The 26,103-nt window shown below is 36.2% G+C and overlaps 1 protein-coding gene across 2 annotated transcripts in view; it reads left to right on the top strand.

The window, feature by feature from the left end:
• The window catches only part of LOC145671422 (ATP-dependent translocase ABCB1-like), a 144,145-nt gene that overhangs the window by 31,703 nt on the left and 86,339 nt on the right, over positions 1–26,103 (top strand). For both annotated transcript variants that reach the window (XM_081740596.1, XM_081740595.1), the window contains exons 3-8: positions 1,384–1,521; positions 9,397–9,563; positions 12,256–12,379; positions 17,974–18,107; positions 20,064–20,235; positions 24,627–24,751. In XM_081740596.1, coding sequence (XP_081596722.1) covers positions 1,384–1,521; positions 9,397–9,563; positions 12,256–12,379; positions 17,974–18,107; positions 20,064–20,235; positions 24,627–24,751 — 860 coding nt within the window. The remainder of the gene's footprint in view (positions 1–1,383; positions 1,522–9,396; positions 9,564–12,255; positions 12,380–17,973; positions 18,108–20,063; positions 20,236–24,626; positions 24,752–26,103) is intronic.

Genomic DNA, 26,103 nt, shown 5'->3' with positions numbered 1-26,103 from the left:
AGGTGTGCCCTGTAGCCAAAGTACGCTCCTCTCCCGGTTGGAGCGATATTTCGAAAGTTCTATAACTTTTGAAACAAACCTCGTACACGCCTTGGATGCAAGAACCCCTGAGTTTGATTCCCGGCGGGGGTTCATGTGGTTCAGATCTCATGCTAATTTGTAGATCTTATGCAGCGTCGACACTGAGAAGGAAGTTTAAAATTAAAAACAGCGTATTGACTCCTTGATCCTGCAGCCCACTAAGGGCAATAGCAGTCAAATAGCGCATATTCAACTGGTTGATTTGTGATCAGTGTCAGTGGTGAACTTCTTCCTAGGTAAATTAGGCACCTGCCTAGGGCTTCAACCGTGGAGGGAGCCCCGGCTAGACTAGGAAACAGTGTTTATTAAGTTCACAAGAAAATAATGCAGTCTGTGGAGTATAGTGAGAACATTTGTTCCTTGCAGGAAAGAAAGTTAATCGAGTTATAATGTAATTTTGTAATTATAAATGTAAAAATTGTGTTTATATATAAAAAAGTATAGTTAATACTTACCTATTTCGTTTCTAAGCCTGCGTGATTATTTTCTAAAATCCAAGTGCTCAACCCCTGGCAGTTTGTCTAGTGGCTAGCGAGTACGCCTATGATGCATGTGGTTCCGAGTTGAATCTCTGATGGGAGAGCACAGCTAGAATTGAGATAAGAGTTCTTCAAAAAAAAAAAAAAAAAAAAAAACGAGACGAAACAACCTTATTTCTCGTCTCCTGGTTGTTACTACTCGTTGCTGAAAGAGACGCTAAACTCCACCTCCTCCCATCTATGAAGAGTCTCTTAGCATTTCTATTACTAAATCCATAAGCTGAAGCCAGAACATTAGGACAGGGGGGATTGATATCACTTTTGGGGAGCTGACAAGTCCACTTTACATTCATACATACATACCGTATTAAAAATAACTGAAAGATTCAGGGACGTTGAAGCTCCCCTGTTCACCTCCTAACTACCAGCTTGCCGCAACCACTTATGTGGCAACGTTGGGTTAAGTTTTCTCCGGATCGCTTCACAGTGCTAAAGATATACCACATTGACTTGATCCCTAGTCTTCCGTAGCAAGCGCTGCTATCGGCTGAAGGAATTCCACTCCCTTTCTCTCGCTTAGCAACAGCTGAACCCTTATTGGCTCAACGCGTGGGTGTGTGAGGGTGTGAACTTTAGTTCGCATTTTTGCCACGGCTCAAGACATTTTCGCAACACTATAGCAGACGATCCATCATTCAAATTGCTCTCAACTCTAGCTCCAAACAAACAAACAAACAAGAAAGTTAAACCAGCTAGAAATAATTAATTAATCGGCATGACTATTAAAAATAATGATTATTCTGTATTATTTTTGTCATTATAGTTTCGCTATGCAAGTCGAAGTGACCTTTGTATATTGGCAATTGGACTACTTTCGGCCATGATTCATGGAGCCAGCTTTCCCATCCTTGCTCTTGTTTTCGGACAGATGACCAACACATTTATTCAGCAAGCTACACAGGTGAGCTATCTTTTGTCTGCTATTAATATTTTATTTATTTGATCAACAAATAAGACAGTCACTGTTTTTCAGAATATTATTAAAGTATAACAGGAAAAAGGATTCAAAGATGACACATAATAATCGATGGTTGTTATAGAGTTTATCTCTCTCTCTCTCTCTCTCTCTCTCTATATATATATATATATATATATATATATATATATATATATATATATATATATATATATATATATATATATATATATATATATAATAAACAGTGGAAGTCAGTAGTACTGCGGGGCGTATATCTTGTCAAGTCCGCAAACATTTTTGGATGATCCGGGGTCAATACCTAGGACCACAATCTTTAAATTTTGGCAGGAGTACCTTGGCTCACCCCCTAAATTTCGGGAGGGGTACCTAGGACCACCCTCGTTAAATTTTGGAAATTGCCAAATTAAAAAAAAAATGGTGGTATAAGACCAGAGTATGCACCTCTGTAAGTTTGGGTGGTCCATCTCGTTCCTATTATGGGTTAAAAAATTGACAAAAATTAAAATTTCGGAGAAAAATGTAAGCAAAAGGCTAATGTTCACTACAGAAAACAAACCATTCGTCTAGGAAGTATTTTTGGAGAACATTATATCCATCTTTAGCCTATACACAATTCGAAAAGGATTTAAAACATGGGGAGAAATGTGGATGGATAAAATTGCTTAAAAAGGATTTAAAATATGCGAAGCGTAAATCTATTTGTCGGACATAAACAGATATTAACGGTTACTGTTCACTGTTGTTCACTGTTTTTTTATTACCTTCCAGACGACGGAAGTGAGTACTAAAAAGACTGCTCCAAATCACATTTATATCTCCTTTATCTAAATTGAGTATAGGTTTCTCTTTATGAATATAATAAGCTTCTTTAATTTTTCGTTCAGTTCTTGTTTCTGATTTTTCCATCAAACATGAATTAGCAATGTTATGGATATTGTCTTTGAGATGGGATGCCAATCCGGATAACTGTTGTACGCTACGAGATTTGGATATGTATTAGATATTCAGCTATTCTGGTACAAATATTACTCTTTGACCTATATATATATATATATATATTTTGTCACATTGACATTTAACCCGATAGACAAAGCTACTTTCTTGGGGATCAGTAAAAATGCTTTAAAATTTGTTATATATTTTTCTACGGATTTCGGAAGAATTTCTGAGGCCTTGATGTTATATTTTTGCAGTATCTTCTTAATTTTTGCCGAAATACGCAGGACCAGAGGGATACCAATCCACTTGTCAGTCTTGGCATTTGTTGTTGGTTGATGGTCAGTGGCGACTATCTCCTGTTGTAAATGCTTGTACCACTTTAGTAATAAAGGGGGGCGCGGTGGCTCAGTGTGGTTGCTCGGCAGACGCCGTGCCGTTCACCTCGTTGTTCCGGTAGGTGTTCGAGTGGAAGTAGTGTGTTAACTTGCTTCAACTCAACCTGCAATATCAAGTGGAGTATTTTCTACTACCAAGTAGTTCGAGTTATATTTACTCTTTTCATCATATTGTCTAGTGTGAAGTACAGGTTTACCTACTAAGTGCATTATGTCTGTTATCCAAGTGAATACTTTACGTTTGTCATTTCAAGATGTTGTGAACAAGCCTAACACATTGGTCTTGCATGAATGGATCCGCAATACTTTTCATCTGCTTCCTGATCAAGTTGTCAGTATTGAGTTTGATTATAGTAGCAAACAGCTATATGTTAAGTTAATCTCACAAGTGCTTTGTGAACAAATTCTGTTTCGAGTGAATGGAAAGGTTAGTTATTCAGATGATCTTGGTACTTATAACATTTTAATCGATTCTGCCAGTTCCAATATTATGACTGTCCGTTTACATTTGGTACCCACCGAGTTGGAAGATCATCATATTTCTCGTGTGCTTTCTCAGTACGGTGAAATTAAGTCAATTGCAGACGAAATGTATTCTACTGGACACATCTATGAAGTAAGGACTGGGAGAAAGATAATACGTATGAGCATTAAGCGCCCCATACCTTCTTATGTGACTATCTGTGGTTTACGTTTGTGGTTAACGTATGGAGGTCAAGTTAAAACCTGCGCCATTTGTGACTCACCAAATCATTTTCTGATGGAATGTACAAAGCGTCGTCTTCCTCCAACCGTATCAGCTTCAGTATCCAGTGTCTCACCATCCAGAGCCCCGCCCATGCCCGGCAATTTGAATAAAGTGGATACTCAACCGAACGTTCATTCGTTTACTAGTTTTCCCGTGTTAAGTGAGAAACGTCCTCCAACTTTACAGGAGAACCTTCCACCTTCAACTGCAACTGCTGCAAGTCTTTTTGCTAAGGCACTCAATGAAACTGAATCCACTTGTCCGCTTGGTGTCCCCCCTAGTTCTACAGCTGCATCTCACACCAGTTCTCCTGCTATTGCCTCCCAGCAGACCCTTGCTTCTAATGCAACGCAGAGTGACTCTTCCAGTTCCACTACCATAGCGCCTAATAGTTCGGATATTCCACAACAGAGCATTACTGTTTCAGCATCTTCCGCATCGGAGATGGATACGCTACCTGAAATCACGGTAAGTACCCCACCGTTAGTGGGCATTGATGACTCTCACCAGGAAGTGACGGATTCTTTCGATAGAGATTCACCATCTACAGAAGCATCCCAGCTTCCCTCTCTACCCGAGAAGAGACGTCGCAAAGGTCGATCTCAGTCTTCCCCTCGTGATACATCCAGTAGAGCCAATAAACTTCAGAAAACTAAGAGCGTTCCCCCCGTAAACAACAATTGTGTGTCTGGTTTCACGAGGTCACGAGTAGATCCCCATCACAGTGAAGCAAGTGCTAAGGCAAATGATAGTGCTACCTCTTCGGACAAGTGATCATATCACCTTCCAGTATAGAACGGGAATGTGTGCGAGTGTTGCCCCCCGTCTTTGTTTTTTCAAGTGTATTGTGTCATTTCTTTGTGTCGTGCTTTTTTGGTGTCTTTTTATTTTTCTGTGGCCATTAAATATGTATGCCACGCGTATAGCCACTCTTAATGTCAACGGCATTTCTAGTCTCACCAAGCAAAAAGCGCTAGCCGATTACATCAACCAATCGTCTCTGGATATAATTTTCCTTCAAGAATGCAATATTGACAATTTCTCCTTTCTTTTTAATCATTTGTGGGAAGTCAATCCTTCCGAAACTGGTTCTGGAACAGCTATTATATATCGCAAAGATATCTCATTAACCGCTTTCTCAAAATTTCCGTCAGGACGTATTATCGCAGCCAATTATGAAAGCATACACTTTTGTAATTTATATTCGCCGTCCGGGAATAACAAACGTGCTGAGCGAAACTCCTTCTATCTCACCGACGTTCCAATGGAGTTACATTCTGGTACCAGAGATTTGATTTGTGTAGGAGACTACAATGCAGTGTTAGATCCTATAGACTCAAGTTTTGGTTACAATACTTCTCCTACATTACGTAAATTGATTCAAGACTTTAAGTTAGTTGACGTATGGCGTCATTATAAAGGTAACACCCCAGGGCACTTTTTTTCGACGAAATGAATCCTCACGTTTGGATAGGATCTATGTCAGTACCACTTTAATTAATTTTGTGCGCTCCATAAACGTTCAACCGGTATGCTTTACTGATCACTGTGCTGTGGTTTGTACCATTGATTTACCCATCCGTAAGTACTTAAAATCATCCTTTGTTTGGTCACTCAATAACAGCATTTTACCTGACGAGGATCTACAGTTGCTAATTACCAATAGGTGGAACTATTTAATGCACTTTAAATCTCACAAGAAAAGTTTGTTTTCATGGTGGTTACATCACATTAAACCGTCCTTTCGGTCTATCTGTAAACAGCACTGCAAAGACAAATCCTCTCTTCTTAAAGAGCAATATAATTATTACCATCACTTATTATGTGACTACTATAAAGAACTTGCTCAAGGAGTAGACGTACTCCCTCGTATTAAGGAAATTAAGGCACTCCTACTCTCTTTACATCGAAAAAAAATCAAGGTTTTTTCACGAGAGGCAAAACAACGATGCTTCAGCATGAAGTTCCCTCTTTACATACAGTTATCTGTGAAAGGCGCAGAGGTAAACAAAACCTTATTTCCAAGGTCTCCTTTCCTAACGGTGTAGTTCACGAGCATGATCAGGTAATCCCAGCTTTGTACGATGCATACCAGAACCTATATTTCCCCCGCTCCAACCCAATCTTCTGACCCTTGCTTCGAGCGTCCGACCGGTACTTTCACCCCGGAGGCTCGTAACATATTCAATGCCCCCTTTACAGAAAGAGAAGTCAAGCAAGCTATTTTTGCGGGGAAGTTAAATAAATCTCCGGGACCCGATGGTCTTACACTAGAATTTTACCGCCAATTTCACAGCATTCTTACGCCTTTTCTCACAGAAATGTATAACGAACTCCGACTCACGCCCACGTGCATCTCTTCCTTTACCGCTGGCATAATGGTACTTGTACCTAAACATGCAGGTGCGCATGACTTTGATAATTTTAGACCGATTACCCTCCTTAATGTTGACCAGAAAATTTTATCTCGTTGCCTTGCCTCTCGTTTAGAACCGTTTCTGAATCAAGTCTTACACAATGATCAGTATGGTTTAAAACATACAAAACCTATGTTTTTAGCACTAAGTAATATACGAGAAGGTATTCATTGGTGTCTGAAAACAAGTTCTCCACAGGTCGCTTTATTGGCGCTTGATTTTTATAAGGCATTTGACAGATTGTCACATGATTACATGTTTAAGGTACTTGAAAACTATGATTTCGGAGACAGTTTTCTTAATTTGATTAAATTTCTTTATACTCAACGATATGTAAGATTAAAGGTTAATGGTGCACTTACATATCCTATCAATGTACGTCGAGGTATTGCACAAGGTTGCCCCCTGTCTTCCATTCTATATAGCTTGGTTCTTGTTCCCTTTCTTTTAACACTGGAACAACACATTCAAGGTATACAGATTGGTGCAACATCCTTAAAATTACAAGCATTTATAGACGATATACATTGTTTCATTACCAGTCCACAGGAACTGTCACGTGTTGAACTTCTCATATCGAACTATGAGTGCGTTTCAGGTGCTATTCTCAATAAACAAAAGTCACGCCTGATGTGTATAAATCCGGCTGACCAACACGTGTATTTGTCTACGTTCCCCTTTACTGATCGCATCAAAATCTTAGGCGTAACTTGGCAACGTCGCATAGCAGATACTATAGACTACAATTTTCATACCACAACCTGTACTTTGTTTGCACTCATACACCAAAGTAAAGTCCGGCAGGTCAGTCTTGCAGGCAGAGTATACCTTTTAAATGTTTTTATTTTTAGTCGTCTTTGGTTTCTGACTCAATTTTTTTCCTTGCCGAAGAAATACCTAAGTATCATACGAAAACACACAGGGCAACTGCTGTGGCTTAATCACTACCTAAGGGTAAGTCACGAGACTGCGTGTTTATCAAAACGTGATGGTGGCCTTGGCCTTAAAGACATTAAATTTCAGAGCTACTCGCTGCTGATTCATCGCGTCTGCCAAACATTATGCTCCTACTCCGAATCCTTTTTCAGCAAGGCGTTATGTGTACCACTACGTCATATTGAGTTACAAGCTCCCCTGCATATACAACCTTGGATTTCCCTTGTGCCATACCTCAAGGACGTATTTCTTGATATTAGTTACTCGCTTATCGCACGGAGTCACCTTGAAGATCTTTCTGTTAGACAATTATATAATCATTATCATGGCACCACAACTTCGGTTCCCCGTATTGTAGAACATTACCCAATGACACACTGGAAGAAAATCTGGGAAAACATTCATTCTCCGGTATTGTCTCCTGCCATGCAATCTCTTTGGTACAGTGTTGTTCACAATATATATCCTACTAACGGGAGACTTTATGAATTGGGTATCTGTAATATTTCTTTCTGCGGTACTTGTTATGTTCTCGATACTCTCCAACACCGGCTCGAAAGCTGCTCACGAAACACAGCTATATGGTTTCATTATCAAAAAATCATTGCCCGTATCTGCAGAACAACTCCTAATATTCACTGTACGTCATTCATGCTGCTTCCGGATTATCAATTTTATCCCAGCACTAAACATAACGCAATTTTATGGATCACTTCCCAAACTATCGATATTCTTTTATGTAATGATTTTAATAATAATGTGACTTTGTATGTCAATCAATTATTGTTCCGTATGCAAACTCTAGCACTTTCAATTCGTAAACAAAAGTTTGCTAATTTTCTAGCAGCAATTTATTGATGTGTCTATTGTACTTTTTTTTGTTGGTATAATTGGATGCTCACAGTACAATTTTCTTTGTTAATCCTTTCTGATGTAATTGGCTAAATAAGAGTACAATAAAGTATTTTAAAAAAAAAGTGGTAGAGCGTTCACCTCTGGTGCTTGGGGTCCCGGGTTCGATCCCAGTCCCCGCCAAGTGAACTTTGTGATGGACAAACACCGTGCTCGTGGGTTTTCTCTGGGTTCTCCCGTTTCCTCCCACTTTCTTCATTCCACCATTTTCACTCATCTCTCATCATTACCGTCTCCTTTAGCCTAACCGGCATAACCGTGGGACGTAAAACTTAAAGATTTCATTTTCACTTTAGTAATAAAGACTTTTGGAAACCATTTTGTTGTCCAATTTTTATTAAATATTGAATTTCTTGATTGAGGTCACCAGGTAGGTCTGAAAGCAGAAGGAGTCTTCTAAAGAAGTTTTTTCCAAATATTCCATTTCTGAAACCATGAATGTAATGATCTAAAATTAATATACTTGGTGCCAGCAGAAGATTTACGATATACAGAAGTAACAAACATATTAGCTTGTCTTTTGATGGTGGTATCAAGGAAATTGAGAGCTCCATTTTCATCAAGCTCTATCATGAATTTGATTCTAGGATGTATCTGAATAAATTTATCAAATAATTTCTTTAAATTCTGAAATTCCTTGTACAGGATTTGGAAAAACTTCTTTAGGAGACCCCTTCTGTTTTCAGATCCACCTGGTGACGTCAATGAACAAATTCAATATTTAATAAAAATCGAACAAGAAACAATTACAGTTGGAGATAATTAGTGAAAAGTTGTTCTAGGTGCAATCTGATTGGTAGATCACTGAAAAAGTTTTTTTCTTGATATAATCTGATTGACTGATTACTTTCAAAGCTTTGTTTTAAAAAGTTTCCAAAGTTTTACTTTAAATTTTTTTTCGATCACTATTTAATTTTTAAATTTTTAGTTGAAAAAAATTATTATTTTGAAAATGTTTGGGAAAAAATCTTGTTTCAAAATTTTGTTTGAAACTTTTTGATGTCATGGAGGGCCGCGAAGAATTAGCAATTACTGCAAGGGGGTCTGTGATATCAGAAAGATTGGGAAACTGTGAGCTAGAGCCTACCAACAGGGGCGTCATTTAGGGGGGGAAGGGAGGGGCAATTGCCCAGCATGAGTTTGAAATTTCTATAGATTTTATCAATTTAATAGTAGTAAATCAGTTAAATACGCGAAATTTTACTTATATCAAAAGGTCTTGCCCCCCCCCCCCCAAGCAAAATCTGAAATAACGTTCCTGCCTACCAAGTGTGCCGCTAGAGATAGGTATGTTTTGATAATATTTCTTTCTAGTGTTTGTTCTAATGAGTGAAGATCTTTTGAAGTGTGTGTATATTATCTCAATGCAGTTCTTTTTATTATCTCAATGCAGTGGCTTTGGAACTGGTTACTCTTTATTAAAAAGAATAAAATCAATGTAACCAATATTTTTTAATGTAATACGTTTGGATTGTTTCTTTCTCACTAGGGTTTTGGTGATCCAACTGAATCGCCTATCACTCTAGACTCCTTTAAGTATGACACAGGAACAAATAAAGACGATAGTAACCACACTATAGTCATATTGAAAAGCCTCTCTCAGTCTACTGTAACGAGTAGTCGTTATGACTATTATGAAGCGGATATGAATGAAAGGTAAGTTGCTATATGATACTAATAATAATTTAATTTAATATAATTACATTTTTAAAGTGCGAAGAGCAGCAATAGCCAAGTATAGCACTATACAGTGGTAATTAAATACATATTTCAAATACTAACATTTGTATCCAACATTGGTAGGAAGTATAAAATTAGAGGTTGAATACCATACATAAGTACAATATCCTAACTATATATAAAACTGCATTAACTGACATCGATTAAAGGAGTATTTCCGGTTGACGTGGAAAGTTAAAATTTGCCATGATTGTAGCTTTCTGGGACTAATCGACAGGAAAATTGTCAAAAGTTAATATTTTTAATATTTATTGGGTATAAAGAAGGCATAAAGAAATTCCCCATGTTATATAAGTGGGTCATTTTTTAGACCTATAATCTCATGTCTCAGATACTTGGAACTATAATTAAAAACTTAAAATTCGGTATGTTTGTACGTTTTCGTTAGCATTATCTAAGTCGTAAAAATAAAAACTTCCAACTTTAGAGAGCTTTTATGGGGAACTGAAAAATCTTTCACGTTATTTATATGGGACGTCTTCTACACTCAAATGTTTAGGCACTTCCGACAGAATTAGAATGATAAAATTTGGCATGATTGTAGCTTTCCGGGACTATGCAATGTTCCCTTTTCTCTTTTTCATCGAAAGAATAATGTCTTCTGTAATCTGACTCCACTAAACTTTTTTTTATATAAATCTCTTTCGATAGCACACTATAATAAAAGCTCGCATGTACGGGTTAATTCGTTTGTATGTTAAATTAGTGCTCATTTATATATTATATAATTATATTTTGGCGTTAGATATTACATTTGTTACAATGTCGTACGGACGTCTTAACACTAGGATCGTACCTCTCCAACTAACTTATTGAACTCCGTTTTCTCACTCAGTGTATCCAACTACAATATAATATCACTAATTCATTTTTTTTCTTTTTTTATGCATACAAAATAATTCAACTTATCTTTACAAAACACTACAACTAACCTACAGGAAAATTTCCAAAAGTTAATATTTTTTAATTTTTAAGGGGATTTAAAGGGGATGAAGAAATCTCCATGTTATTTAAATAGGCATTTTTTGGGATATAAAATCTTATCTTTTAGATAGTTGTAACAAGAAAATAAACTTGAATTTCAGTAGAATTGAGGGTTTAAGAGGTGCGAGGCCGTAGACCGAGCAAAGACGGGGGTGTGGGGGCGAAGCCCCTAGCTGAGCAAATTCAGGAAATACGAAGAACAAATGCACGAAATTCACTGTTGATGCAAAGGCTGGATGCGAGGCCGTAGGCCAAGCAAACGCGGGGACGGGGGTCTAGAGGCAAAGCCCCTAGCTAGCCAAAGGGTAGTTATAATATAAAAGCAGACTCATATAAAGTAAAATAGAAAATAAACATATAATGAAAGTATCAAAATAGCTCTAATCATCAGGAATAAATTAGTATAATGCTAAAATATGAATTGCGTATAAAATACAAGGGTCTACTAACTATTTGCTCAAGAAGTTAAAACAAAATACATAGTAATAAAAATTAAGCATAGCCCTAGTCTCTTGGATTATGTTGATCTGTTATTAGAAATGCTAAGTAAATTACTTATAAATGAATACTTTGCACTATTTGTACACGCAAGAGATTAGTTTTTCTTCTTCCGTAAGTTGGTACTCTGAATGAGATGCTATTAACTGTATAGACTGTTTTCTAATATTGAGTCTACAAATTTTAATGCTTGTTGTTCTCTTCTTCATGACAAAACATGTAGGTTAAAGACCTCTAATAATCGTTCATAATAACAGTAATTAGATTGTTTCTTTTTATTACTAGGTTTTATCTTTTTTGTTTGTTTTATTGTTTTCTTTTACTATGCATGTACGTGTAAATAATGTTTGTGTTATTTAACATGCACACTATTTTATTATATTCTTTATTGGTGTATTATATATATATATATATATATATATATATATATATATATATATATATATATATATATATATATATATATATATATATATCTTAATTATGTAAGCATTCTTTAATTGGAGTTATTTACTTTGCTGAAAGTATAAATAAATAAAATATCATAGTTATCATAATAGGTGTTCTGTCATTATTGGTATGTCACTTGCTGCAACTGAGAAGCTTCCATGCTCCATGGTCTTTCGCTAACCTCTTCATCTTCACGCACTTCCCTGTTTTGATATATTCCATTAATCGTAGTCTTCTTCACCCTTTCCCTCTTTTACCTACCATCATACCCTCTAAAACGTCCCTCATGATACGATTTCTTGTTAGCCAATGTTTCAACCAGTTTCTTTTCCTCTTCTTAATAATATCTTTTAAAAAAATGTTGTTTTGTACCTCACAGCTTCTAACACCTCTTTCGTTTTCCGCTCGACCCAAGTAATTCTTTCGATTCTTTTTTACATCCACATTTCAAAAGCTTGCAGTCGTTTTTCATCATTTTTACGTATTTGCCTCAAAATCACGTGAGACTCTTTTCATTTGATCAATGTTACCTATTGGAATAATACTAATTTTAATTATTATCAGAGGAACGTTACATTCCACACGTGGAATCGAACTTATATAGAAACAAATATTGACACTTAGCAATCTAAGACATAAAAATAAATTTATTTTCGTTTTTGTTTCCTGTTTTCAGTTCAACTACGCCAACTTGGATAGGTGAACCTTTAACGAAAGATGAGTTTACAGCGTACATGACACAGTTTTCTCTTTATTACGTTTTCATTGGATTGGGAGTATTAGCAGCTGCCTTCATTCAGGTAGATATTCATCAGTTCCTTTTGTGGCATTAATCATATATGTTTTTTTTAATGTCGCCTACGGACTACCGAGCACTATTCTACAAGTCAAAAAAGCGATATATATATACAGGGTGGTAGGTAACTCCACCGACAAACTTTGGGACTAATAAACATGGGCCGAAAAATGCCTCCTTTCAGAGTTATGATCCATTGAAAATTCGAAAAATCATTTTTCAAAACTCCCTAACTTAGCAACTATAGGACCTATCCCAAGCGGTTTAAGGAATTACACAGGAACTAGTATGTTCTCTATGTAAATATCCATGTTTTACCGTCTTCCGTTATCGGTGAAAGGAACTGTAAAAAGGAAGTTGAAGTATAGGGATACTCCTTTAAGTACTAGTGGTGCGTTCGTTTCGCTGGTGAATTCTGAAACATAACTATTTAGATAAAGCGTATACCAGTTCCTGTGTAATTCGTTAAACCGCTTGGGATAGGCACTATAGTTTCTAAGCCAGGATGTTTTGGAACGTGATATTTCGAATTTTCGGTAGTTCATAACTCTGAAAGGAGACGTTTTTCGACCCATGTTTGTTAGAACTTTTTCTTTCCTTTCGTATAAGGAATCGCCTCCCAAAGTTTGTCGGTGGAGTTACCTACCACCCTATATATATATATATATATATATATATATATATATATATATATATATATATATATATATATATATATATATATATATATATATATATATATATATATATATATATATATAACAACATGGGCGTCCGAAGGGGAGGGCAGGATGGGGCCGGAGCCCCCCTAGCTCACGAAAATGTATTAAATTTCTTAAGATTTTCTTAATACAAATAAAAAATACCAAACGTAGTATAGCAACCAGGGATTTGAGCCCCCCTCCTATATATATATATACCGGTATAATTATACACCTTTCATATCTTCACCTGGAGACGCGAATTGCACTACGTGTCAACGTCGAAGATAAAGAACCATAGAGTAAATGTACCAATCCATCAAATAATTACATTGATTTTTGCCAGATGACAATTAAAGTCAAAAGACGTCGACACTACCACCATTTATAGCGTAACAATCAATATAACTGCCTGAAGACTTTGTAGAGCAATGCTAATGGTTCCAAGTTAATATGCGATGTTGCCACATAGTAAGGGCGCCGATCCCGGGGGCCAGGGGGCCCGGGCCCCCCAAAACTCATGTGGGTCCCCTCATTGCATTTGTGAATATACAATATTTTGCATAATTTGAATGCAATTTGTTTTAAAATCCTCATATATATGCCGTCCGTATCTGAATGCCCCCCCCCCAAATTTACAGAGAAATCGGCACCCTTGCCACATAGTGAAAATTTTGATTTCCTATAGCGACTGAAGGTCCCTTAGGATATACCATTTTCGCTTTATTTTCATCTGAAGAATAGCGCTGTTTTGTCCATGGGTGCCGTTTTCCGGACACCTGATATGTATATATGATATAGATTATCGCAACCATTTCTCTTCCATCTTGTTTAATTATTAATATTGTAAGGATCCCCACATCATAACAGAAGCACATCTCAATACAACACGTGTTATTGATTACAAACAATGAAGCAGACGCGAAATCAACACGAAAGACACCGAAGGAAGCCGAAAGGAGACGGATCTCACGATAGGACCCGAAGAGAACAAATAAAAGAGGGACCAAAGAAGGACTTGGTATCAGTCGACCAACTGATCAACTAACCATCACCTGCTTTGAGTCGCATTGGACTAGGAGTACACCTTTCCTATACCCTATGTCGTAGGGATCTCATCTTCAACTGAAACCTCGTGAGGCTGTCGTGAGCTGAAGGGGTTATCCATAGTCTCATCTACAAACCTGCTTGTGTTCTGGAAGCTGGCATAAGTGGAAGGAGCACCCGGCAAAACATCGATATCCCTTCATCTGGTCATTAAGGAAAGACACTATTTACTCTTTGTAATCAAATACATTTGTAATTAGCAATTTTATAATAAATTGGTGAAGGGGAAAAGATCAGCCCGGACCGTTATTTTGTCTCTACCAATAAAGTCATTGCGATATTATTATGCCAATGCCCTAGCCACGCCGAGGTCCCGGGAGATCACCAAAGTTAAGTAATACTGCACCTTGGTCAATACTTAAATTGGTAACACCTGGAAAAATCAGATAGCAGTGTCGTAAGGATAATTAGTTGATAGGTGATGATGATGATATGCATTGCCGTTGGGAATGTTACGGAGAACGTCTTCAAGTAAATACTTCTGTAAGGTTTTATATGTGTTGCAGTAATAGACCGTATTGTAATTGCAGAAGAATGACGAGAGATAAAAATAATCGAAAACGGCAGATATTAATGTGGAATTCGTAGTTTTAGGGGCCGCTGAGATTAATGGTGACACTTTCGTTGCCGTTTAAACCAAATTCAGCTCCTATTAGTACCCCTGAGGGGGATGGTGATATGTAAAAGCAATTGAAAACGACCAATTTTAGTTTCGAATTCATAGACACTCTGAGTTCCATTTTCGGGCTCCATGAGCTGATTGGTGACAATTTCTATGTCCTCATGGAAGGAGGTAACAAGAAATGATTGAAAACGACCCATATTAGTACCGAATCCGTAGTTTTCAGGATCGTTGTAGTGAACGCCCTCCCAATGCCGTTTAAATCCAAATTCAGTCTCCATTAATACTCAATGAGGGGCAATAATGACGTAGAAATAACTGAAAGTGACCGATATTAGTATGGAATTGATAGTATTCAGGGTTCCTAAATTGAATTGTGGCAGTTTCAATAACCTTCAAGTTCTGCCTCCAGTATGGATAAGATCACTTGGCACACCTAGGGAGAGTGGAAGAGGATAACATATAAAATGATCAAAAACGACAAACATTAGAGTAGAGTTCATAGTTTTAGGGGTCGCTGAGATAAAGCGTGATACTTCTGATGCCGTTTAAGTCTGATTTAAACCCTCATAGCATTCGGGGAAGGGGGGTTGAAATGGTGACGTGTAAAAATAATTGAAATTACCGATATAGTGTCTGATCCATAGTTTTCAGAGTCGCTGAAATTAATAATAACGCTCCCAATGGCGTTTAATTCCAAGTTCATCCCCATGTGTAGATCGAGTAGGGGAGGTGGTGAAACATAAAAGATAATAAAAAAATGACTGAAATTTGCGTCGAATTCATTGTTTTCAGGGAAAACGTTTGACTCGTTTGAAATGACTTTCGGAAGGTAGATAGTACATACTTCAAGCTGGGCTTCTTAAAATTCGTAAAGGCGTATGCTGTGGGAGTAGGGTATTTTAATATTTATGCCAAAAGCATATTATCTTCTGTACTTCTATCAATACACTTTTATTGAAACAAATACTTTAAGGAGGAAGAGGATTCAAATATTTCTCATTAACTCTTATTCCGTGCGAAGAACGGACATTTCAGCTAGCTTTTTTTTTTTTTAAAAAAAATTTCATTACATATATTTTATTTCATACGCAAATTTGATTTATTATGATTTCCGTATATCAATTAATTGATTCTATAATTAAATATAAACACAATAAGTAAATAAATATGGGTTTAAGATTTGATATGGTGTAAAAATTCTTCCCTTTGAAGGGTTAGGTAGAACTAGGTTGAGTGAATCAGAGTCCGGAATCGACTCCCACCAGGGGCGTACGGAGGGGGTGGGTCCTGGGGGTCCGGATACCCCCCCCCGAAATCCCGACTTTAATGTAGTCTACTTTTAATGGTAATTTTAGAAATTTTCATATAATTTAGACTCAAATTGTATTTGGACCCCTCCCGAAACGCTTTAGACCCCTTCCGAAATAAATTCCTGCGTACGTCCCTGACTACCACTACCAGTTTATTATTTTTAAAAAATCATCTAATATAACAACAGTATTTACAGAAATACTACAATACAACTTTCTCTAATGCGAGGTAGCGAGGAAGAAAAGGGTTGCTCAAGACCTTGCAGTCTTAGGATAGCATCTCTATAGAACTCCGGGCAAGCTAAGTAGAATGGTGTAGGAAACCTCAATGCTTCTCAGCAAGCAGTGACGGGGTTAAGAGTCACAGAGTCCTGAAGCAGGTTAAGCAACTAAGCTTAGGATCCCAACAGAGCTCCGAGCAAGTTAAGCCAGATGGAAGTAGGAGTGTTCGATAAGGCTGAGGACCTATCGAACTTCGGGAGTGAAAATTTATCGAATTGTCATCGGTTACTCGAAAGCGTTCGAGTATTTGAAATTATTGAAGTTTCGGGTATTATCGAAATTTCCAGTACTATCGAAGTTTCGGCTATTATCGAAATTTCGAGTATTATCGAAGTTTCGGGTATTATCGAAAGTCCAAGTACTATCGAAGTTTCGGGTATTATCGAAAGTCCAAGTACTATCGAAGTTTCGAGTATTATCGAAAGTTCGAATATTATCGAAGTTCCGAGTATCTAAGACTTGTGGGAAGAAACTTTTCTATCACTTCATTTTAAGAGAGGCAACTTTTAAAATGAACACCCTGCATATATGTAGTACATGTACACCTATGTTAACCTCGATTGCATTGTTTATTCTGAATTTTTCAAAATACTCAAACAACTCGATAAATTGCGATCATGCTGAGATTTTTCAGTATTTGCTGCTTTCAAACATTTCGAGAGTCTCGGACACTTCGAGTGTCTCGGACATTTCGAGAGCTTCGAATACTTCGAGAGTCTCGAAAGTTCGATAAAATTAAAATTCTTTATCGACGAAACGGTTTTGAAATTTTATCGAATTGTTATCGATTACTCGATTATCGGAACAGGCCTAGATGGAAGGGAAGCCTCGAGTTCCGAAGCAGACTAGAGGCTTTGAGGTTGGGTTTTTCCTAGAGCTCCAGGTAAGCTAGAGAAGGGCAGACCAATCGCAGACTGGTGACTTTGTTGAATCTTCTTTATTATACAGCCTTTCCGGACGGCGGTGGCGCTGCTGCTTCCTTGTCATGTGACCTGTAGGTGGTGCTGGTGCTTCGTCTGCTTCTTGTAGTAATCGAACGTGAGGTGTAGTCAAGGATGTTATATAATAGAGGATCTGTCCATGCCTATCTTCGTCATATGAGCTCAATGAAGCCAAAAAACAACCGAGCATCATTTAAACCGACACGTCTGATTGGCTGCTCTCGCTTCCGCCATAATCGTTGGCTCGAAACATTGCAATCTTAGTGGCGCGGAGTGGGCAGAGTAGGTGTGGCGAAGCTGTGACGTATGGCTTCACGATTTTCTTGTAGGGGCAGATCCTCTATTTTATAACATCCTTGGGTGTAGTACTCTATCATAAATACATGTGGTTGATCTTTACAAACAGGAGCACGTGTGATTGTTTATAAACACAAGCAAGTGGTACATTACAATATATTATACTTAAATTAACTCTGAATGTTATTTATAATAAAAACTGAATCTCTGTTCGAAACAATTTACCCATGTGACACAGAGCTTAGCAATTGTAAAATATTTTAAGTGAGAACATATTTATATTATATTCAGGAAGAAGTTAATAATTTGTATTTGTTGTGAATGTTATTTTTCAGACCCTGTGCTGGGAGGTTGCTTGTGAGCATCAAGTGTTCAAACTAAGACAAAAGTTTCTGCGTCAGGTTCTCAGACAAGACATCGGTTGGTTTGATAAAAACCAAACAGGAGACTTAACTACGAAGTTATCCGAGTAAGTGTTTCTCTTTAAAAAGTTAAACAAATGGCATTTTATTCCATTTGTTTTCTTTATTTGTTTATTCTGTATGTTCATAAAGCTGTAAACTTAATTTATCATCCGCTGTAATCCATAACTGTAGGAGACTGTGGACGTGTCAAAAATCAGTTTGAATTGAGTTTCCTTCAGAGGCAGCTCGTGGCTAAAGAAATAGGTGAGGTACAGAAAACCGGGTCGTAGTATTCAGTGGCGGTGAAACTGGCTCTTCCCCCCCTTTTTTTTACAGGATTTTCCCTGACTTTTCGGCTGCTAGTAAGCTAATAAGCATAGTATGAAACCAATCACTTGAGGGGGACATACAGACGAGGTTTCCCCACGTTGTAGAGGCGTTATTGACGCCACTGTCAATGTTATATCTGCAGAAAACGAAGTGGCATTCGTTAATCTATATCTCCTTATATTTTGTTACAAAAATAACATTGCTTTTAAGATAAGGATCGTCAAGTTAGAATCTTTTTTTCCTTTCTTCAACATTGAATCACTATCATAGGCGCAAATCTGTTTTCATCATTGGGGGGACGGGTAAGACCGTTCCGACCATAATTATTTTTTTTAAGCAATGCTCAAAATATTTATGAAGTTGAAAAACAATCCTGTGGAGGATCAGGGGAGCAGAATTGTCTTGAACATTGAGAGGTGGGCAGGGGGGACATAAATTTCATCTCACTTTCCTGCTCTTTGGTTAAACCTCTCATCTCTTTCAGAGTGGAAGAGGACTGTTTGCATTGTCAACAGTGCTTCGCTGCTGAAGAGGCCAAGTCTGTTTCAGGCCTCAATACAGAATTGGAATATTTAAAACTAAAATTATTATGCCAAAGAATACAAATTTTCGCTTTTGCCTTTAATTTCTATTAAATTCTGTAATATTTTACAAACATTTTTTACACTCGAGTAAATAAATTTTAAGAAGTCTGTTTAGTGTTATACAATAAATAATTTGAAATAAGTTTTATTTCAAAAATTACACAGAAATGTTGACTTAATTTGAAGTTTATTGCAAAAAGTTAATTTAGTTGTGCTCAAAAATATGTGAGGCCAGGCCTCACATGCCTCATCTGACGAACTGCTAATACTGAGCACCGACAAAACATGAAAACAGGGAGAACATTAGAGATTTCTCGGAAGTTCATTCCTTTCTCACGTTAACTTGATATAAACCTAACTCAGAATATCTCTTTGGGTGGTTAGAATATGGTGAAGTGAAGTACTCGTAAACATTAAAAAAAAAAAAGAAGCAGCAGCAGCAGCTTGGTTGCATATACAGGGTGTCCCTCACAAAATCGGTTCGCCTTACAAGAGATTCAAGTAACACTTCAAGAGCAACAATGAACTAACTAATAATGAATAGATAAGAGTGACGTTAAACAGTTACCTGTTTATAAGATGCTGGGAGTAATGGCCATGAGGGTCCAGGCATCGCCAACCTCGTTTGATAACGTTACCAGCAACACGCTGTAATACAGCAGGCATGATATTAATTTCTCTAGTAATGTTCCGTTTAAGATCACCCGTTGTGTGAGGATTGTCCATACACTTTGCTTTTCAATGTGCTCCATAAATAAAAATCTCACGATGTCAAATCCAGGGACCTTGAGGGCTAAAGGCCTCTTCAGGGAACATTTTGCTGATGTGGGCCATACACATAACACATTGGAACAACTCAACAATACCGGTTTCTCACAACAACTAACGCACGAACACTGCTGTACTCAACTTTCCGATAAAATGCAATGTAGCCAACTTTCAAGACAGTTTTGTCACCCCACAAGCAATTTAACTAGAGATGTTTAACCTGTACGTGAGGCGTACCGGCTTTATGTGGGACACTCGGTAGAAACTTTATGTAATTAGGTACATCTTTGAGTTCTAAATAGAAAGCAAACTGATTTTCTTTTATTTTCCTTTTTTCAGTGATTTAGAGAGAATCCGAGAAGGACTTGGAAGTAAATTCAGCATGGTAGCTCAATATGTTTCTACATTTGTATCAGGCTTAGTTGTAGGCCTTGTCGTTAACTGGAAATTGACGGTTGTCATCTTAGGCCTTTCACCCATTCTTGCAGGTACATCTGCATACATGGCGAAGGTAAGAAAGTAGTTTAAGTCGTTGGTTGCATCACTTAGTTGTTTATTCCAGAAAATAAGAGTATTTACTAGTATAGGGTTAACTTTAGAGATGCCGCTCTGTTTTCTAGGGTGTCTACTAAAATTCCAAAATGAAATTTCGTGGCTTTTTTGACCTTTTCTTTACCAAACCATAAAATTTTGTAACATTTTCAAGAGCGAATATGGGTACGAATTAGGCCGAATTTTCATGCATGCGATAGAAGCGTGTTTTGGTTGCGATTTGGTAGAGTCTAAAGCCAACCATAGACATTTTTGGTTGTGAATTTTGACGTTTTATACTACAAAATTTTCCAGTTTGTACTTATATTTGTACAGATTTTAAAAATCCTGACCCAAAACCTAAATTTCGTGACTTTTTCTTGACTTTCATGACGGTTTTCTGATTTTGTGACTTTTCATGATTTTCGTGATCGATAGACACCGTGTTTTTATAAAAAACTACAAAAATTTACAGGAGAAAGGAGGTGATTTGGAGTTCTTATGTGATATTTATGTGTGTAATCTTGGCAGCAACGTTAGGTTTAATACTAGAAACTATAGTAAGACCATGCATGGCTTTGGATTATTTTAAGAAAAACCGCTGACCAACGCTTAAAACCCACTGTATTTTAAATTATAATATTTAACTGTTTCGGATATCTAATATATCCTTCTTCAGACACTATTGAACATAAATGAAAATATATGTCTGTATTGTAATATTTTGCTGTTAATTTTACAGTTTACAGTATATAGTTACAGTTTAGTGTTTTCTATGTAAAATAATTCTAGGTATGTGCGCATTGATATGTATGAAGCCCTGTATGAATTCCTATTTTTAATCTATATATTTAGAAGATCGATTCTTAATGAATAATTAAAAAAAATGAAATTTTTGTTTTACGTCCGACGGTTATGCCGACTAGGCTAAAAAGGAGACGGTGATGATGAGAAATGGATGAAATGGTGGAATGAAGAAAGTGGAAGGAAATGGAAGAACCCCGAGAAAGCCCACGCACACGGTGTTTGTCCACCACAAAGTTCACTTGGCACGAGCTGGGGTCGAAACCAGGACCCCATGCACCAGAGGTGAACGCTCTACCACTAAGCCATCGCGGCCCCTATGAATAATTCAGATTTGTTTTAATGAGATCTATTCCTAAACATTCGATTCAGTAGTTCAAGAATTGGGAAAATAAATAACGTATTTTGTAATAAATTTATTTAAAAAATAATCATTTCAAAGTCACATTAGGCCTAATTTACCTATACAAACATTTGAATTACTAGCACTACAAAATACACTATGATTGGATTATCATCATCAGTATTATTATTTTTAATTATGTTCTATACCATAATGCGTATCGCGGATGACCGATAAAAGTCACTTTGTGAATAGTGGATGATAGAATTTCACTATCCTTGTTATGTTAATATTTTCAAATCGTCACTGTTTTATTTCGTATAAGTAAACACAAAATTTCTTAATTACTTCGACCACTGCACCATTATGTAGCTGTTGCGAATTGAGTCACAATTTGAAGGCAGCATTTTACTAAAGATGATTTTGTTAGGACTTTTATTTTATTTTATTTTATTTTATTTTATTTTATTATTTTATTTTATTTTATTTTATTTTATTTTATTTTATTTATTTATTTATTTATTTTTTGAAGAATATATTTTGATGTAACTCAACAGAAACTTCTAAACTATTGAAATAAAGCACAGGCTACCTTGTAATCAGTGGCGAAGCGTACTATGAGGCTCTGAGGCCGGGCCTAGCGTTTTTCTACCGTATATTTTCTTTATCTTTGGTTTCTTATAAAATGAAGTAAATACTTCAACATTTCGTTTTTTCTGTAACAAAATAATAGGTTGGAAACACTCGGAGTCCCTTCCGTCTGAGCCTCACCAGCTCGCTAGACAGGTTTACGGTCTTGCTGCTCAGGAAGCGAAGCTATTATTGCTAGAATTGCACGCATTGTTGGGAAGGTGCGAAGGCTCGCCTCTGGGAGTTTAGTTTTAGCATTGAAGGGATCTTTCAATGCTAATGTATTATAAAATGATTTCTTTAATACAGAATAACTAGTTTCTGTGTAGAATTATGTATTTCTATTAGCGATAACTTGTTTAGTTTAAGTATACACTCTCAGCAGTTATTCAGAATAGTAGTTTTTTATTTTTTTTTTAAACTACATGGGGCCTGGTCCATAATAGCTTGTAGGATATGTCTGATACATTAAACATATGTATAAATTCACCAAACGCTACCGTCAGGATAAAATATTATTATTTGTGTTTAATTTTAGTTGTTTTCCATTTCATAGAATCAGTGGGGTATTTGCAACTTTGTTTCGGGGCTTTGCTTCTTTCGGGAGGGGCTTTGCTAACTTTATTCCTGGAAATGTGAAAATTCTGTAATATATATAAAATAATACAAAGTTGCGATAAAATTTCGGTGATGCTTAAGCCCGGAAGCCACCTCCTTGAAATACAATATTAAATGTCTTATGTTGATTCAAATGAAGTTCCTTCTGAACATTAACTTCTAGTGAAGTCATTATCACGTGATGCATTAATTAATATTCCTATATGCTTAAGACATCTTTGGTAAAGTATTGTATTATGTTAGGAATAGCAAAAAGCCCGTTTATTTCTAATATTCTAGATAAGTATGCACTATTGTATTGAAGTATCGGTTTGAGATCTATATATATTTATGAACATTGATGAGTTCGTCGTATGTGTTGAGGCCGCTTCAACTCCTATCTCGTTCACAAAAATTCAGTCTCGTCTCTCCTTTTGACCAAGTCTATTTGTTTATACGTAGGCTTGTCAACTTTTCTTCCCATAAAATACAAAGGAGTCTTCATTACAACCTTACGGCTATTATAAATGAATGAAAAAATGCTTGGATTTTAAACATTTTCTTATATAAAACAGCTATAAAATGTTTACAGAGTACTGCTTACAGAGTTCTTATTTCAATCTATATTTATTTACATCTTTGAAAGCAGTCTGTACATTTGGATTTAGCTCTGGCAACCTTAGAGGACAGGTTTGTCTAACTCTAGTACCTTTCGGAATTAGAATACCACATTTTGTTGCCTTTTTCTAATACGGGAGATATGATCTCCCAGATTAAATCAAATCGGGAGACTGGAGAAGTTTAAAAATCGTGTCAAATACAAGAGCTCCCGCATAATACGAGAAAGTCGGTATCCTAGTTTACGAGTTACAAATAAATTTTATGAAGACTTTCTCGTTTCAATGCAACAGGGTTGATCAAAATGTAAGGCAGTTGCATGGTTTACTCAGCAAACATGGGTAAAAATAGCCACAGAATAAACTGTAAATAATATTTTCGACTGTCCATTGTACATCGCCAAACAAGAACAATAAATAAATAAAAATAAATAAATATTTATCGAGAAACAGCCACACCTTTTCTTTTAAAATTAAGATCAACTTCTATTTAGTTTCTTGTGTATATATGTTAATATGACGAATCTTCGAGAAATTTTAATTTACTAAACTATGAAAATGAACGTTTTCAGTCGGTGAGTAGTTTGTTTCGCCTATACAATATTTCTTCATTTTTATGTCACGTCTTTATGTCTAGCATTTTTGTTAGGGCTTAACTTTAAGAGACGCCTCTTCAGTTTAAAATCTACAAAAATGCAATTAAAACATTAAAAATTGTTAGGTTGGTTTAGGATAGGTTAGATTAGGTTAGGTTCCCCAGTAAGACTTTAGGGGGCCGTGGTGGCTTAGTGGTAGAGCGTTCACCTCTGGTGCATGGGATCCCGGGTTCAATCCCAGCTCCCGCCAAGTGAACCTTGTGGATAAATACCGTGTACATGGGTTTCCTCGGGGTTCTCCCGTTTCCTCCCACTTTCTTCATTCCACCATTTCATCCATTTCTCATCATCACCGTCTCCTTTTTAGCCTAGTCAGCATAACCGTCGGACGTAAAACAAAGATTTCATTTTTTTTTAATTATTCATTAAGAATCTATCTTCTAAATATATAGATTAAAAATAGGAATTCATACATATCAATGCGCACATACCTAGAGTTATTTCACATAGAAAACACTAAACTATAATATAACTATATACTGTAAACTAAAATTTAACAGCAAAATATTACAAATAAAATGAAAATTTATTGCTGAGAAATCTTTGCAAATCTTTGAAATTTTAAAAGAAAAGGGGGAAAAATACATCGGAGTCGGTGTCATTAGCCGAACATTGCTGAACGGGTCTGACTTGAGACGATAGCGTTGAATGATTAAAAATTGCGAATGGTCTACGTAATGAGCTGCTATATTATTTATGTCCTTATGATTCCTTGTTTTTCTAGGCAGCCTCGAGTTCTGCCGCAAGAGAACAATTGAAGTATGGAATAGCTGGCGGCATCGCAGAAGAGGTTATTAGCTGCATTCGCACCGTTGCAGCTTTTGGTGGGGAACAGCGAGAAATCAAAAGGTAAATTAATTACCTAAGTAAAAAGAATTATGATGGGCTTTCTATTTGTGCTATATTTCTGTGTTTAACTCTGCCGAACTGTTCTTATAGTTATAAGAAATTGGTGTTGAAATTTTGCTAATGTTGTTATACTTCTTAATGATTTTGGCCCACATTTTTGGAAATTTAAACATATATTTGAAAAACTTAGAGCCAAAGTGATCTACATTCATTATAGAAATAATTGAGATATCTTACTAGATAAATAAATAAAAAAAATAATAAATAAAACAGACTCCTTTTTTATGAATACACTTAAAATATTTTATGATTGCAAATAAAAACCAAAAGAAAAAATAACATGAGAATCCTTTGTTCAATATACTGAAAACAATCAGCAAACTGAAATACGAGGTGTGATCAATAAATACGGCGAATAATTTTATTAGAAACAAAAAATACGGTGAATAATTTTATTAGAAACAAAAAATACGGTGAATAATTTTATTAGAAACAAAAAATACGGTGAATAATTTTATTAGAAACAAAAAATACGATGAATAATTTTATTAGAAACAAAAAATACGGTGAATAATTTTATTAGAAACAAAAAATACGGTGAATAATTTTATTAGAAACAAAAAATACGGTGAATAATTTTATTAGAAACAAAAAATACGGTGAATAATTTTATTAGAAACAAAAAATACGGTGAATAATTTTATTAGAAACAAAAATACGGTGAATAATTTTATTAGAAACAAAAAATACGGTGAATAATTTTATTAGAAACAAAAAATACGGTGAATAATTTTATTAGAAACAAAAAATACGGTGAATAATTTTATTAGAAACAAAAAATACGATGAATAATTTTATTAGAAACAAAAAATACGATGAATAATTTTATTAGAAACAAAGTAATAAGCTTACATGGAATTTAATTTAATCTCCTTCAAAGTGCTGTCCTTGGCTAGCAATGGACTTATCCCTACGTTGAGTCCATGGCTAGAAGCATTTCTGGAAGGCTTCTTTTGGAAGGGCGTTCAGCTACTCTGTTGTGGCTCTGTCAACGTCAGGAGTGGTGTGAAAATGTTTTCCTTCAAGCATGGTTTCAATTTTTGGAAAGAATCAGAAGTCGCATGGTGTTATATCTGGAGAGTACAGTGAATGTGGACAGACAGATGAATATTTTTTCGTCCAAAAACTCGAGAATCATGTGGCACGGCGCCTTTTCGTGGTGAAGAAGGAAGACATTTACCCATTTAATCGGAAGTTAAATGCTTTTCACGGATCCGTACGAGATGTTTAGTTCTTCGGAAAGCTCTCGAATAGGCATTCGCCTGTTTGAACAAATCATTTGTGCCATTTTT

Source organism: Thermobia domestica, chromosome 15 (genome assembly GCF_964235325.1).
Source record: "Thermobia domestica chromosome 15, izTheDome1.hap1.1, whole genome shotgun sequence".
NCBI lineage: Eukaryota > Metazoa > Arthropoda > Insecta > Zygentoma > Lepismatidae > Thermobia > Thermobia domestica.
Note: the sequence above shows the minus strand (reverse complement) of the source record. Positions and strands in the feature narration are given on the sequence as shown.